A 15783-nucleotide genomic window follows, 5' to 3' on the forward strand; every position below is an offset into this window, starting at 1 on the left:
TCCAGCAGAACTCCACGGGCTAAAAGCAGCACGGAGCTCACCCTGAGGGACAGGCTGTGCTGGAGAGGTGATGGGTGCTGAGGCAGCAGGGAGGAAAAAATGGGATTGAGAGGGAAGGAATTCAGGATGGAACAGCCACAGGCTTGGGATCAGCCAGGAATGGCTGTCAAGCACTGGGAACTCTGATAGGAGAGGATTACTATTATTATTATTATTATTATTATTATTATTATTATTATTATTATTATTATTATTATTCTTCAGAACTTTTAAGGTGCATTTCTCCCCCTCAAATCCCACCACTCAGTCAAAGCTTGGCTTGTCCAAATATTCCAGTTTTCTGTGGGCTTTGGCCAGCCTGGAATCTGTGGGAACACCCAGGGCAGCCCTGAAGGGTTTGGCAGGGCTGGGCAAAAATCCCTGTGGGGGTGGTGGGACAGAAGTGAAGGATGAGGGAGCAGGAACTGCCTGGATCCTGGGACATTCCCAGTGATTTCCTACAACACATTCCTCATTCCAGGATTGTGTCACATGGCCATTCAGCACTTTTGGGAAGTTCCTCATTAATCTGGTGGAGAAAGGGTTTGAATCTGGATGTATCCCTTTAAGGAATGGGGTGGAAAGCTGTCCATGGACACCAAAGCTCTGGGGTGTTTGAGCTCAGAGCACCACGGGCAGCACCAGGACAGGGTCTGGTGTCACCACCCAGGGCTGTGCCACACAGGGGACACACCTGGCTGGAAACAGAGGAGCAGTGATGCCACAGGGGGCTCTGAGCAGCCTGGGCTGGTGGGAAATGTCCCTGTAAATCCTTAACCCCAGCCTACACCACTCCCTGATTCTGGAACCAAAGCAGTGACTTCTCCCTGCTCGTCCCTCTCAGAGCGACAGCAGCTTCTCCCCCTTTGCTTCATTTAATTTTTGACCTGGAAAAATCAGCTCCACGTGGGAAAGAAGCCAAAGCACAGGAGCCCAGCTCACCCAATGGTGCATCCAGGCTCTGCCTCGATGGTCCAGATGCAGTTGAGGTTGTGGTCATAGGGGGTTGGATATCCTGGAGAAAGGATCCGTCCCGAGGCCTCTCCTCTGATTGTCCCTCCACACTCAGCTGCAACAAAAATATTTATGGGGTTAGGGGGGAGATTCGTGGCTTTCTGTGGCTCTTGCTTGGTAACAATCTCACCCTGCAACAGAGATTGCTCCTGGCTTTTTCCAGGGATTCTAAAAGCTTACGAAGATGAAGAGAATCGTTGAATTCAGCTGAGTTCTCAAAACTATTCTGCATTTCTGTGCTCATTCTGAGCACCTGGCAAAGCTTCCCTGCACCTTTCTGAATCCCCAGGGAGCAAAGGCAGAGCCTGGCAGGATCCTGCTTCCCTGCTCCACACGTGGGGAGTGAAGGAGCTCTGCTCCTCTGCTTGGATTCATCAGAAAATGAAGGATAAGAAGGCAAAGAACTTGTAAATGTCACTGTAAATGAACTGCAAAGAACGTGAGGATTTGGAGTAATTTCCATAACATATCCATTCAAATTTTCATTTCTTTGAGTTTTCTTTCATTTCTTTTTAATTTCCACACGCTCAGACACGGCCTCATATCCAACACATGTAGAGCAAACAGGGTGAAGGTTAAGAAAATGCACAAATGACAGAGATTTCCCTTTTTACATCAATAAATGAGGCTAAAATCCCAGCCAAGGAAGGGTCCTGCCTCCTGGGAGGGAGAACATGGAGTGCCAGGGGCTGAGCACAGCCCTGGGTGTGGAGATCTCCTGGGGGACTCAGTGTCCAACAACCTCCCCAAGTCCTGGGCACAGCAGGACAGGAATCAGCAGTCAGCAATCAGCCCCATTCATTTAACACACAAAATCACAATTTTCCAAGCAAGAAGAGCTGCAGGTGAAAGGGAACTCGGCAAAGGGAATTGAAATGTCTGGGGATGGGATCAGGTGTCAGGCAGCTCTCAAATAAACCTGGCTGGGAGCTGTCACATGCCAGGACACGCGTTGATGTCACTATCAGGAGGTGCCACTCACTTCAACACGTCCAGAGTGAAAGGACAAGGGCTGGAACAGCACAAGGAAGCAAAAAACCCTTGTCAAATGTGTGGTCAGGGCAGAGTGTTTCGTGTCAAAGCTGCTTCGAGTGCTCTCTGTCTCACACAGGATCCTCACCACATTAATTAGTGCAGACGGGCAATTAATAGCAGAGTTAATGTCAATGGATCAGCAAAGCGTGGTCAGGGTGGGCAATCCACAAGGAAATAATTTCCTGGAGGTGCAGGAGATGTCTCCATCTCGAGATGCCTCACTTAATTAATGCAGATGCAATTAATATGAGAGTTAATGCCACATGGATGAGCAAAGCAGGGACAGAAGGTGGTCAGGGTGTGGGATCCAAAGAAATAATTTCCTGGAAGTTTTGGCAGAGCAGGAGGTGTCTCCACCTCAAGGACCCTCACCACACACAACTTAATTAGTGTAGATGCAATTAACAGTAGAGTTAATGTCAGTGGATCAACAAAGCAAGGACCAAGGACAGGGCATGGAATCCAGAAGAAAATAATTTCCTGGAGGTTTTGGAGGAGCAGGAGGTGTCTCCATCTTGAGATGCCTCACAGAGGATCCTCACCACAACTTAATTAGTGCAGATGGGAGTAATTAATAGCAGAGTTAATGTCAGTGGATCAGCAAAGCAGGAACAAAAAACGGTCAGGGTGGGGAACCCACAAGGAAATAAATTCCTGGAAGTTTTAGCAGAGGAGGAGGTGTCTCCATCTCAAGGACCTTCACCACACACAACTTAATTAGTGCAGATGTAATTAACAGCAGAACTAATGTCAATGGATCAGCAAAACGGGGACCAAGGGTGTTTAGGGTGTGGGATCCAAGGAAATCACTTCCTGGAAGTTTTGGCAGAGGAGGAGGTGTCTCCACCTCAAGGACCCTCACCACACACAACTTAATTAGTGTAGATGCAATTAACAGCAGAGTTAATGTCAGTGGATCAGCAAAGCAGGGACCAAGGGTGGGCAGGGTGTGGGATCCAAGGAAATCTCTCCCTGGAGGTGCTGGAGGTGCTGGAGGAGGAGGAAGAGGAGGAGGAGGAGGAGGAGAAGGAGAAGGAGAAGGAGAAGGAGAAGGAGAAGGAGAAGGAGAAGGAGAAGGAGAAGGAGAAGGAGAAGGAGAAGGAGAAGGAGAAGGAGAAGGAGAAGGAGAAGGAGAAGGAGAAGGAGAAGGAGAAGGAGAAGGAGAAGGAGGAGAAGGAGTCTCACCCACGCAGGTCGGCAGGGGCTGGTCCCAGGCTCTCCTCTCCCCTGTCAGGCACACCAGCACCCTGGTGCCTCTCAGGGTGTAGCCAGGGTCACAGCTGAAGGACACCGAGCTGCCAGCAAAGTGTCCCTCGTCGTGCACCTTGTACCCAAACTGGGGCACGCCGGGGTCCTCGCACTTGATGAGCTCAAAACCTGCAGCAGGGAGGAAGGGCAGCTGTTGGCACTGGGGATTTCACAGCCAGCAGGGTTTCACACAAAGCCATGGTGGTGTTTCCTTCTGACAACGATTTGTTGGGAATCAAAAGGGCCGTGTTGGAAATTAGAGGGGTTTTAATGAATGTTGGAGTTTTGATCTGAATTTTTGGATCGACAGGAAAGGTTTGGTCATATCCCAGGGAACAGGGACAGGAGAAGAGGAAACAGCCTCGAGCTGTGCCAGGGGAGGGTTTCTCCATGGAAAGGGTTGGAAGGGGCTGCCCAGGGAGGTTTGGAGTGCCCGTCCCTGGAGGTGTCCAAGGAATGGCTGCATGTGGCACTCAGTGACAAGGTGGGGATCAGGCACAGCTTGGACTGGATGGGCTTGGAGGGCTTTTCCACCCTCAGTAATCCTGGGATTCTGTGTTCTCCCAAACTCCAACTCCGCTTTGGGTGCAAGATCACCTCAGAATGAACTCTTTGCTCACGTGCAACACAAAACCATAAAAATACACCTTGACCTGTGGGATTGCCAGCACACATGGGATTGACACTCACTGGAGAACTGCAGCTCGAAGCCTTTGCTGGTGTTGGCAGCGTCAGTGATGAACTCCAGCCACATGGAGCTGGAGGTGCTGTTGATGCTGGTGCCCAGCAGCTCCGAGTGGCTGAAGGTGCCCAGCAGCCGGGCAGAGCTGTTGGTGCCATCGTAGACCTGGGGGGAACAAGAAATCCAGCCTGGAAAAGCCATCCCTGTGCTACTCCAGGGATCAAACCATCACTGCCCAGAGCGGCTGTGGTTGCCCCTGGATCCCTGGCAGTGCCCACGGCAAAGTTGGACAAGTCTTGGAGCACCCTGGGACAGGGGAAGGTGTCCTGCCCTGACAGGGGTGGAACAAGATGATCCTTAAGGTCCCTTCCCACCCAAACCATTCCAGGATTTCTCTGCAGTTTCACTGAGCTCTAGAACGGAGAAATGATGAGGAATTTATCCCACCTTGTCCCTGCTCTGCTCACAGCAACACCCTGGGCTGTCCTTTGGCTGTTTTTGGTGGAGCAGCTTCCCAGGAAGAGCCAGCAGCTCCTGATTTGGAGTCACCTCAAATTAAGGAATTTGCTCCTGGCACTGAGCTGATCCTGAGTGTTGGAGGGAAAAGGGAAGGAAAGAACCAACCCCACTCTGAATTCCAGCATCAGGCTGGAAAAGCAACTCTAACCCTTCAGGATTTGTCCCACAAGTGATCCAGCAGGCCCTGGATCCACAGGTGCAAACAGGGACAAATCCCTCAGGCAATGTGAGCTGAGATCCAGAGATCTCAGCTAAAAGTCTGACTTGAAGCTCCACAGTGCTGCCCACCTGAGGAGCAGCATTTCCACCTGGAGGATCTGCACCCTCCTCCTCAGCCCTGCTTTACTCTGCTCACAGGGCTGCATCTCCTCAGCTCTCTTCCCCAAGGAGCAGCTACTGAAAAAACCCACGTTCTTCCCCCCAGACTGACTCAGAGATGAGCCTTGAATTCGCTGTGATTTAAGAAAAACACAAATGGGTTTTTTTCTTCCTTCCTTTTGTGAGGACCAAGAGCAGCTCCTCACCAATGGAGATCGATAGGAACTTTCCTCAGATGAGCAGCTGATGACAAACCTGCTGAGAGAACGTAATTCCTCTGACAAGGAGTACATTCCTTGCATTAACAGGAAATCTTTCTCCCTTTCCAGTCATTTGTGAGCTGGAAACGTGGATTACACTGCTCCTGGAGTGTGACACTTCAATGAGGACAGAGGCATTCCTGGGAAGACGGCTCAGCACATCCTTGCAATATTAATGCCTCCTTCAAAACCATTCTTTTGGTTAATAAAAAACTCAGCCTGGATTTGTCTCCTCCTCCACAGAGTCCTGGAGCTTGAATAATCTGAGCAGAGTCTGGAGTTCTGCATTTCAATCAGCCCCTTTTTGGGACAAACCAGCCTTGATTCTTCAAAGCACTAAAATAATGCTCAAACCCTCACCCTTCTGATGGATGAGAAGTTTTTCCTGTGCAAACCCACAGCTGGGAGCTGAAGCTTAGCTGGTCTGGGGGAAATTTAGTCTTCCAAACTGCCATGGCAATCACTCCATGGCACTGGGGTGACACAGAGGTCACTCCCACTGAATCCCATCAAAATTTTGGAGCATTTAGAGACGTTGCTCTCCTGAGCAGCTCCACTGCCCGAGCCAGAATTACCTTGAGGACATCTCCAGCCTCCAGCTCGAAGGTCCTGGCTTTCAGCTGGATGCCCTTGCCAGGCTGGCTCTGGATGGAGTAGATGCACTCGTGGTTGTTGTTGTAGTTCAGGGGGTAGTTGGGGGACAGCAGCACGCCCTGGGTTCCCGTCACAGACGAGCCACACTCAGCTGCACCGAGACACAAAGGCACATTTCAGTGACCCCACGCGGGTTCTGGCCACACCACACATGCAGGAGACTCCTCTGAAGCTGCTCAGCCCTTCCTGCAGCAGCAAGGAAAGGAGATTCTGCCTGCTGTTATTCACTACAACCTGTTGTTATTCACTACAACCTGTTGTTATTCACTACAACCTGTTGTTATTCACTACAACCTGCAGACTGTCCCCTTTTCCATCACATTTTCCTAGCCAGGCTTCTCTCCTCCTTCAGAATCTGTAAATGTAAATCTGTGGGGAATCATTTGGGGTGGGATCTGGGGGGAATCTGTGTAAATATAAATCTGTGTGAAGCTCTGCTAAATCTGTGTCAATCTCTGTGAAATCTGTGTGGATCTGTGAGAAATCAGGGGGGAATTTGGGGGAGATCTGTGTGAATCTGTGGGGAATCTGTGTAAATATAAATCTGTGTGAATCTCTGCAAAATCTGTGTGGATCTGTGGGGAATCTGTGGGAAGTTGGGGGATCTACGTGAATCTGTGGGGAATCTGTGGGAATTTGGGTGAATCTGTGGGGGATCTGTGTAAATGTAAATCTGTGTGTATCTCGGTGAAATCTGTGTGGATTTGTGGGAAATCTGTGGAAATTTGGGGGGATCTGTGGGAAATCTGTGGAGATTTGGGGGGAGGGATCTGTGAGGAATCTGTGCAAATATGAATCTGTGTGAATCTCTGTGAAATCTGTGTGGACCTGCAGAAAATCTGTGGGAAATCTGTATAAATCAGTGTGGATCTGCCTCAGAACAACCCGACGCTGAGGATTTTCTGTTCCTCCTGCCGAGCTCCCACACGAGCGAGCCGTGACTCACTGTTTTCCCAGCCTGTTTACCCTGCAAGATTTTCTGCTGTCAAACACTGCCTGCCTGCTCCTCTGGGGCTGTGCAGGCAGGGCTGGGGACAGGCACTCCAAAGTCCCCCCAGAGCAGTTTTTGGGATCAACCTCATGTCCCTGAGTCCCCACACCTCCTGGAGCTCAGGAACCATCCCAGGGCAGCTCCTGGAGCTCAGGGAACCATCCCAGGGCAGCTCCTGGAGCTCAGGAACCATCCCAGGGCAGCTCCTGGAGCTCAGGGAACCATCCCAGGGCAGCTCCTGGAGCTCAGGGAACCATCCCAGGGCAGCTCCTGGAGCTCAGGGAACCATCCCAGGGCAGCTCCTGGAGCTGAGGAACCATCCCAGGGCAGCTCCTGGAGATGAGGAACCATCCCAGGGCAGCTCCTGGAGCTCAGGGAACCATCCCAGGGCAGCTCCTGGAGCTGAGGAACCATCCCAGGGCAGCTCCTGGAGCTCAGGGAGCCATCCCAGGGCAGCTCCTGGAGCTCAGGAACCATCCCAGGGCACCTCCTGGAGATGAGGAACCATCCCAGGGCAGCTCCTGGAGCTCAGGGAACCATCCCAGGGCAGCTCCTGGAGCTGAGGAACCATCCCAGGGCAGCTCCTGGAGCTCAGGGAACCATCCCAGGGCAGCTCCTGGAGCTCAGGAACCATCCCAGGGCAGCTCCTGGAGCTCAGGGAACCATCCCAGGGCAGCTCCTGGAGCTCAGGAACCATCCCAGGGCAGCTCCTGGAGCTCAGGGAACCATCCCAGGGCAGCTCCTGGAGCTCAGGGAACCATCCCAGGGCAGCTCCTGGAGATGAAGGAACCATCCCAGGGCAGCTCCTGGAGCTCAGGGAACCATCCCAGGGCAGCTCCTGGAGCTGAGGAACCATCCCAGGGCAGCTCCTGGAGATGAAGGAACCATCCCAGGGCAGCTCCTGGAGCTCAGGGAACCATCCCAGGGCAGCTCCTGGAGCTCAGGGAACCATCCCAGGGCAGCTCCTGGAGCTGAGGAACCATCCCAGGGCAGCTCCTGGAGATGAGGAACCATCCCAGGGCAGCTCCTGGAGCTCAGGGAACCATCCCAGGGCAGCTCCTGGAGCTGAGGAACCATCCCAGGGCAGCTCCTGGAGATGAGGAACCATCCCAGGGCAGCTCCTGGAGCTCAGGGAACCATCCCAGGGCAGCTCCTGGAGCTGAGGAACCATCCCAGGGCAGCTCCTGGCTCTGCTGCTCCTCCAGGGAGGTTAAGGAAGGAGGCAGCAGGAGATGCACCCAGAGGAGGCTCTCTGGAGGTGACTTTGTCCTCTGCTCTTGCCATGGATGAAAAGCAGAATTTTGGCACAGATTCCCCAGGGACAATGCTGGGGACATCTCAGGGAGCTGTCCTGGCCAGAGGGCTTGGACAAAGGAACAAAAACCACTCTGAGTTCTCCCCAGACCATCTCTAGGACAGGACATGAATACAGAGTGTCTGGAAAAGCAATTAAATCTCCTGTGATCTTAATGAGCCAGTCTCCCATTTCCATCCCTATCCAGGCAGATCTGAGCAGGCAGTGGGGACATCGTGACAGAGCTGTCACCCTGCCACAGAGCTCCGGGCCATCAGCCCTGACTTTGCCCTGTTATGATAAACCCAGGCTGTCAATTCTGAGCCAGGAACAGCAGCCAGGGTGTCCACGCAGTGCTGCTGTCTGAGGCCCGAGTTCAAAGCTCTGGAAATGATTTGTTTTTTTGATTTTCATTCCCCTGATGAGTTTTATCTGCAGCCTGATTGTTATTCCTGCCTGTCCCAGCAGGGTGAGGCCCCAGAGCTCAGCAGAGCTGGGAAATTCGGCACCATGGGCTGGGAGGAGGCAGCAGCTGGCTCTGCTGGGGAGCTCTGCCCTGCAGTGGCCCTCAAGGGCCACCCAGAGCTCAGGACAATCTCCTGAGCAGGTCTGGCCACCAGGTGAGAGCCCTGCCCTGGCTGGTCTGGCTCTGGGTGAGCAGAGCTGGGAAAGATTTCCTATTGAAATTCTACACCAAAAAAAAAAAGGTGTGACATCTTTTTCCCAAGGCCTGGAGCAGCTTCCCCATCCCTGCTCTGGATTGGTCCCATCCTGGGGGGATGTCACCCATCCCAGGGATGTCACCCATGCTAGGGGTGCTCCCATCCACCCCAGGGGTGTCACACCTTCATCCTGGGGGATGTCACCCATCCCAGGGGTGCTCCCATCCACCCCAGGGGTGTCACCCCTTCATCCTGGGGGATGTCACCCATCCCAGGGATGCGCCCAACCATCCCAGGATGTCACCCCTCCATCATCCCAGGGGTGTCACCCATGCTAGGGGTGCTCCCTTCCATCCCAGGGGATGTCACTCATCCCATGGGTGCTCCCAAACAATCCCAGGGATGTCACCCCTCCATCCCAGGGGTGCTCCCATCCATCCTGGGGGATATCAGCCATCCACCCTGGGGATGTCACCCATCACATCTCACCCAACCACCCTGGGGGATGTCACCTCTCCATCCCAGGGGATGTCACCTCTCCATCCCAGAGGATGTCACTTCTCCATCCCAGGGATGTCACCCATCCCAGGGGTGCTCCCAGCCATCCCAGGGGATGTCATCCCTCCATCCCAGGGAATGTCACTTCTCCATCCCACGGGATGTCACCCCTCCATCCCAGGGGATGTCACCCATCCACCCTGGGGGACATCACCCATCCCAGGTGATGTCATCCCTCCATCCCAGAGGATGTCACCCCTCCATCCCAGGGGATGTCACCCCTCCATCCCAGGGGATGTCACCCCTCCATCCCAGGGAATGTCACCCCTCCATCCCAGGGGATGTCACCCCTCCATCCCAGGGGATGTCACCCCTCCACCCTGAGGGACATCACCCATCCCAGGGGTGCCCCCATCCATCCCTGCCCACCTCAACAGTGCAGCACAGCGGGACCAGCCAAGCAAAATGAAAGCACATGACCACCTACCAACACACCTTGGCAGAGGGGAGCTCCACACACGCCGCCTCCCGCCCAGGCAGGTGATCCGGGCCGCTCCCTCCAGCCGGTACCCCGGGAAGCACGAGAAGCTCAGCACGTCCCCCACGCCGAACTGCAGCCCCTTCCTGATGCTGTAGGCTGGCACCTCTGGCTCGTCACACGGCTCCAGGTCGTATTCTGCAGGGGATAATGGGGGTTTATGGGGTGGTAAATGGGTTCTGTCCTCCGTGGAGGGAACGCGAGGAGCCAATGGAGCTTTGATCCAGCTGCAGTGAAGCCATGAGGATTCTAAGCCATGAAAACTCTCCTGGATTTCACCCCAACCCAAAATTCAGAGGTTCTGTCCTCCACAGAGAAGACACGAGGATGCAGTGGAGCTTTGATCCAGCTGCAGTGAATCCATGAGGATTTCCAGCCATTAAAACCCACCCGGATTTCACCCCCTACCTACAGCTCAGGGGTTCTGTCACCCCTGGAGAGAGCACCAGGATCCAGTGGAGCTTTGATCCAGCTGCAGTGGATCCATGAGGATTCTAAGCCACGAAAACTCTCCTGGACTTCACCCCAACCCAAAACTCAGGGGTTCTGTCCTCCGTGGAGAGGACACAAGGATCCAAAGGAGCTTTGATCCAGCTGCAGTGAATCCATGAGAATGGAATTCTATTTGAGCCCTGAAAATCCTCCTGGATTTCAGGCCAACTTAAAACTCAGGGGTCTGTCCTCCACGGAGAAGACACAAGGATCCAAGGGAGCTTTGATCCAGCTGCAGTGAATCCATGAGGATGGAATCCTGTTTGGGCTATGAAAACCCACCAGGATTTCATCCCCACCTACAGCTGAGAGGTTCTGTCCTCCCTGTAAATGACATGAGGATCTAAGGGAGCTCTAAGCTTTGATCCAGCTGCAGTGAATCCATGAGGATACCAAGCCATGAAAACCCACCTGGATTTCACCCCAACTTAAAACTCAGGGGTTCTGTCCTCCACGGAGAGGACACAAGGATCCAAGGGAGCTCTGAGCCTTGATCCAGCTGCACTGAATCCATGAGGATGGAATCCTGTTTGAGCCTTGAAAACCCACCTGGATTTCACCCCAACCCAAAACTCAGAGGTTCTGCCCTCCCTGTAGATGACACGAGGATCCAAGGGAGCTCTGAGCCTTGATCCAGCTGCACTGAATCCATGAGGATCCCAATTTCCACCTACCACTCTCCCCAGCACCTGGATCCCAACCACCTCCAAAGGCAACAGGTCCCAGTCCCTGTCACAGTGGCACGGGTGGGGATGGGGATTTGTCACTGTCCCTCTGCTGCAGCCCAGTGAGGATGGATCGATCCGGGCGGGATTTCTGCTGCCTCTCCATTTCTAATCCTGGAAATGGATGGTCCTGCTCAGGGAAGGCAGGAGGACACTGAAGCTGCTGCTCCAAGAAAGGTCACGTAGGATTTTGGCCAACAGCCAAACTCACATCTCTGACCCCAAACCAGCCTGAAGGAAAACTTTTCTGAGGGTGTTTTTGGCAAAATCTCCAAGTCCAAAGCCTGTATGTTAACATATATATATGTAAAGGAAGCTAAAAATAGAACTGACTCCCATTTTTGCCTTTCAAGATAGGAAAGAAACCTTGAAATACACTGAAAATGAGAGTTATAATTAGAGGCGAGCTTTTGAAAGGCAAAAAGCCATTTTCCCCTCATCATAATGGGAGTTAATTGGAAATTTTCTGACTGGTTTCCACATGCAAATCCCTGACTTCAGAGGCCAGGAACAAAGGCACTGGGAACCAGGTTTCAGCTGCATCTATGGCAACAGCTCTGCCCGTCAGGGAGGGTGCCAGACCAAAATCCACAGGAAAAATGGGAATTTCTCTCCTTCCCTGGATGCTGAAGCGGCAGCTCAGGACTGGGAAGGACACAGGGACAGAGCAAGAACAGCAATAAAGCTCCTGTCCCTCACTGACTGTTGTAGGGAATGGCTGCTGGGGCACTCAGGCAGCAAAGATTGACATTCCCTGGAATGGGAGCACTTGGGAGTCATTTGGAGGACTCCAGCCCAGAGGACACAGTCAAACACCTCCTGCCCTTCAAACAGAGGCTGCCTCAGTGCCATGAGCTGCCCTGCAGTGCCATGAGCTGCCCTGCAGTGCCACATGTCCCTTTTTTGGGTCCTTCTCCACTCATTCTGACTGACAGCTGCTGATAAATCAGGATTTCCTTTGAAAAATCTGCACTTTGGATCACCACACGCGCTCAAAGCCACCATCACCGTGATGGCTGAGCAAGCAGAGCTCAGCACGGGATTGCTGGAACTTCTCTGGGCAGGAATCGTTTCCCTCAGCCTCCTCCTGACTCCTGGAGTCAGGAAAATCTGGATCCCTCAGAGCCCTGCTGGGTGCAGCAGGAGGGAGCTCCCATCTGGTACCAGAGCAGAGAACTGAGCCAGCCCAGGCAGGGAAAATTCATTTTCCAGTTCCCTGGAAGTGCCAGTGGGATCATGGAAACCCAGCCTGGGATATGCCAGGTTAAAATCATGGAATGGTTTTCCACTATTAAAATGGATTTCCACGATAAAATCACGGAAGGGACCATAAGAATCATCCCATGCCATGGCAGGGACAGCACCTCCCACTGTCCCAGGCTGCTCCAAGCCCTGTCCAGCCTGGCCTGGGACACTGCCAGGGATCCAGGGGAAATCCACCCCAGCCTCTCCCCACATTCACAGGGAGGAATTTATTCCCAATATCCCCAAATCTCCCCTTTCCCAGTCTGAAGCCATTCCCTGTGTGCTGTCCCTCCATCCTTGTCCCCAGTCCCTCTCCAGCTCTCCTGGAGCCCCTTCAGGCCCTGGAAGGGCTCTGAGCTCTCCCTGGAGCCTCCTCCTCTCCAGGTGAGCATTCCCAGCTGTGCCAGGCTGGATCCAGAGCAGAGACAGATCCAGGACAGGCTGCAGGCTCAGGAGGGGCACTGGAGGAGCCTCCAGAGGCAAAAAGGGAAAGCAGACGGACAAGGGGAGGGACCAGCCCTGCCTGCTCCTGATCCAAGCTGTCCAGATTGCTCCACAGGATCCCATCTGTCTGTCCCTGTGCTGGAAATGCTGGCCCTGCTGCAGATCCTGCTCTAAAACCAGAGAAGGTGTTTGGGGAAACAGGGACAGCATTCCCAAAAATCCTGAGCTGGAGCTGTCCATAAACGGAGCAGGGAAGGGGAGGGTGGGGAGGGAGACTGGAGAGGGGTTTAATTCCAGTGGGTGCATTCCTGTGATCCAGGACAGACAGAACTGTTCCCCCTGGCTGTATGGGGGCTGCAAGGGGGATATTTCTTGGGACACATTGGGAGAATTTCTTGGGACACATTGGGAGAATTTCTTGGGACACATTGGGAGAATTTCTTGGGACACACTGGGAAAATTTCTTGGGACACAGTGGGAAAATTTCTCGGGTCACAGTGGGGTTCAATACTGGGAGAATTTCCTGGGTGACAAAAGGAGTGACCCAAATCAATGGAAAATTATTTTACTGGGAGGGTGGGGAGGCCCTGGCACCCCAGAGAAGGGCTGGCCCATCCCTGGAAGCGTCCAAGTGTTGGGGCAAGCTGGGATAGTGGAAGATTGGGCAGGGCAGGGCCTGGATGAGTTTTAAGGTCCCTCCAAATACAAATCGCTCACAGAAAAGTGGGAAGGGAAAGAGAGGGAAAGGAAAAGGGAGGGAAAGAAAAGAAGGGACAGAAGGAAGGGAGGGAAAGAAAGAAGAGAGGAGGAAGGGAAAGAAAAGAAGGGAAAGAAAGAAGAGAGAAGGAAGGGAAAGAAAAGAAGGGAAAGAAAGAAGAGAGGAGGAAGGGAAAGAAAAGTGACAGAAGGAAGGGACAGGGAAGGGAGGAAGGGAGGGAGGGAGGGAGGGAGGGAGGGAGGAAGGAAGGAAGGAAGGAAGGAAGGAAGGAAGGAAGGAAGGAAGGAAGGAAGGAAGGAAGGAAGGAAGGAAGGAAGGAAGGAAGGAAGGAAGGAAGGAAGGAAGGAAGGAAGGAAGGAAGGAAGGAAGGAAGGAAGGAAGGAAGGAAGGAAGGAAGGAAGGAAGGAAGGAAGGAAGGAAGGAAGGAAGGAAGGAAGGAAGGAAGGAAGGAAGGAAGGAAGGAAGGAAGGAAGGAAGGAAGGAAGGAAGGAAGGAAGGAAGGAAGGAAGGAAGGAAGGAAGGAAGGAAGGAAGGAAGGAAGGAAGGAAGGAAGGAAGGAAGGAAGGAAGGAAGGAAGGAAGGAAGGAAGGAAGGAAGGAAGGAAGGAAGGAAGGAAGGAAGGAAGGAAGGAAGGAAGGAAGGAAGGAAGGAAGGAAGGAAGGAAGGAAGGAAGGAAGGAAGGAAGGAAGGAAGGAAGGAAGGAAGGAAGGAAGGAAGGAAGGAAGGGAAGGCAGGCGTTGGGCAGCTGCTGTCACCTGAGAAGGTGATGTTGAAGCCCTCGTAGGACATGGAGAAGTCGGAGATGAAGCGGATCTGGGCCGAGAAGTTGCCGAAGAGCCCCGCGCTGAGCGGCGCCGGCAGCCGCGAGCCCGTCAGCTGCTTCAGGGGCTGGGCAAAGCTGGAGTTCTCTGTGATCAGCAGGTAATCGTGCCCGTTCTCCAGGTGGAACGTGTGGAAGGTGAAGAACACACCTGCAGAGGAAGGGGGAAGCACAGGTGGAGTCATCCCACAGCGTTCCCTGCTTCCCAGCGAGGAAATCACGCTGAAATCATGGATTTTGTTCTGGTGGAAGTGAAATCAATAAAACCCTAAATCCTGGGAGTGGGAGCAGCCCCAGAGCAGGGACAGGCTCCGGAAATGCTGGATTCCTGTGCCCTTGTCAGGGATGACACAAACTTGCTCCAGGGACAGAGCAGCAGCTGAGGGAGCAGCCCAGGGGAGCCTTTAATTCTAAAAGTGACTTTGAAATGGAGAGCAAGAGCAGCAAGATTGGAGCTGGGAAGGCCAAGCATGTTCCAGAAGGAATTCCTGCCTGGAAAACCAGGATTTAAACCAGCCTCAAGGTCAGAGAGGCTTTTCCAGAAGTGTGTCAGTGGTGCAGCTGCAAGGACCTTCCCATGATGGGCTGAATCAGAGAATCATGGAATGATTTGGGTGGGAATGACCTTAAAAATTGTTTTATTCCATCCCCCTACCATGGAAAGGGACACCTTCCCCTAAACCCTACCTTTTTATTCACCTTTTCTTGCCCAAAGTAAAGCCCACAACAGCTCCAGCCACAGAAATCCCAGCCAAACACAGCAAAACTATTTTGCCTCTTCCTTCCAAATTCAATTTGAACGATTTGAAACATTTGGGGAGAAGTCTGTGACCTTGCTGCATTTGTAAATGAGCCAGAGAGGAGTAATGGATTACTTAAAGTCCCCTTCACACCTCCAGACACACAATGGGAAGCACTTCAGGCTCCTGCAGGAGCCTCCAGCGAGGTGATTTTTCATGCTGGAATTCAAACACCATTAGAAACACTCATTCTCTGGAAAATAATTCCAGCTTGGAAATAAAATAATAAGAATAAAAAAACCTAACCAAAAAATGGCAGTGAGAGCAGAGCCAGGCAGGATCTGAGCTCAGGAGCTCTGTCACAGCATTGTCACACCGACTTAACAAGGCAAGGAGATGCCAAGCAGTACAAAGCCTTTTTGCATTTAGATGGATTTTTCCATCCTGATCTCCCAGCTCAGGGCAGGCTCCCGAGCCCCTGCTGGTGTGGGGTTGGGATTTATCCTGCCCAGAACCCCTCTGGAGAGACACAGACCCCTCCAGGAAACCCAAGGATGGAATTTGGGCTTTGGGAGAGATCCCTGCTTGGTTGGACCAGGTTATTTCATTTAAGCCAATAATTCCCACCATTCCCAAAATACAGCATCCCAAAGAAACAGCAGGAAACCTGCAAAGAAAGCCCAGAGGAAGATTCTCCTCCTTGCTGTAATTCCTGGAGATCAGGGAAAGCTCTGGAGATCCAATATCCAACCCCACAGCACCAAATTCCAGCTGGAAATTCCATTTATTTATCCCAAGTTCTTCCTGGAGGTTTGCTGCTCACATGGAGCTCTTCCCTTCCAAGAAG

At 52.8% G+C, this 15783-nt stretch overlaps 1 protein-coding gene across 1 annotated transcript in view; it reads right to left on the reverse strand.

The window, feature by feature from the left end:
- CSMD2 (CUB and Sushi multiple domains 2) overlaps window positions 1-15783 on the reverse strand; it is a 245056-nt gene that overhangs the window by 66032 nt on the left and 163241 nt on the right. The window contains 6 exon segments of the mRNA XM_064398686.1: window positions 982-1108; window positions 3274-3465; window positions 4027-4183; window positions 5691-5860; window positions 9702-9890; window positions 14132-14347. Of these exon segments, the coding sequence (XP_064254756.1) occupies window positions 982-1108; window positions 3274-3465; window positions 4027-4183; window positions 5691-5860; window positions 9702-9890; window positions 14132-14347 (1051 nt within the window).

Source organism: Passer domesticus, chromosome 24 (genome assembly GCF_036417665.1).
Source record: "Passer domesticus isolate bPasDom1 chromosome 24, bPasDom1.hap1, whole genome shotgun sequence".
Classification (NCBI taxonomy): domain Eukaryota; kingdom Metazoa; phylum Chordata; class Aves; order Passeriformes; family Passeridae; genus Passer; species Passer domesticus.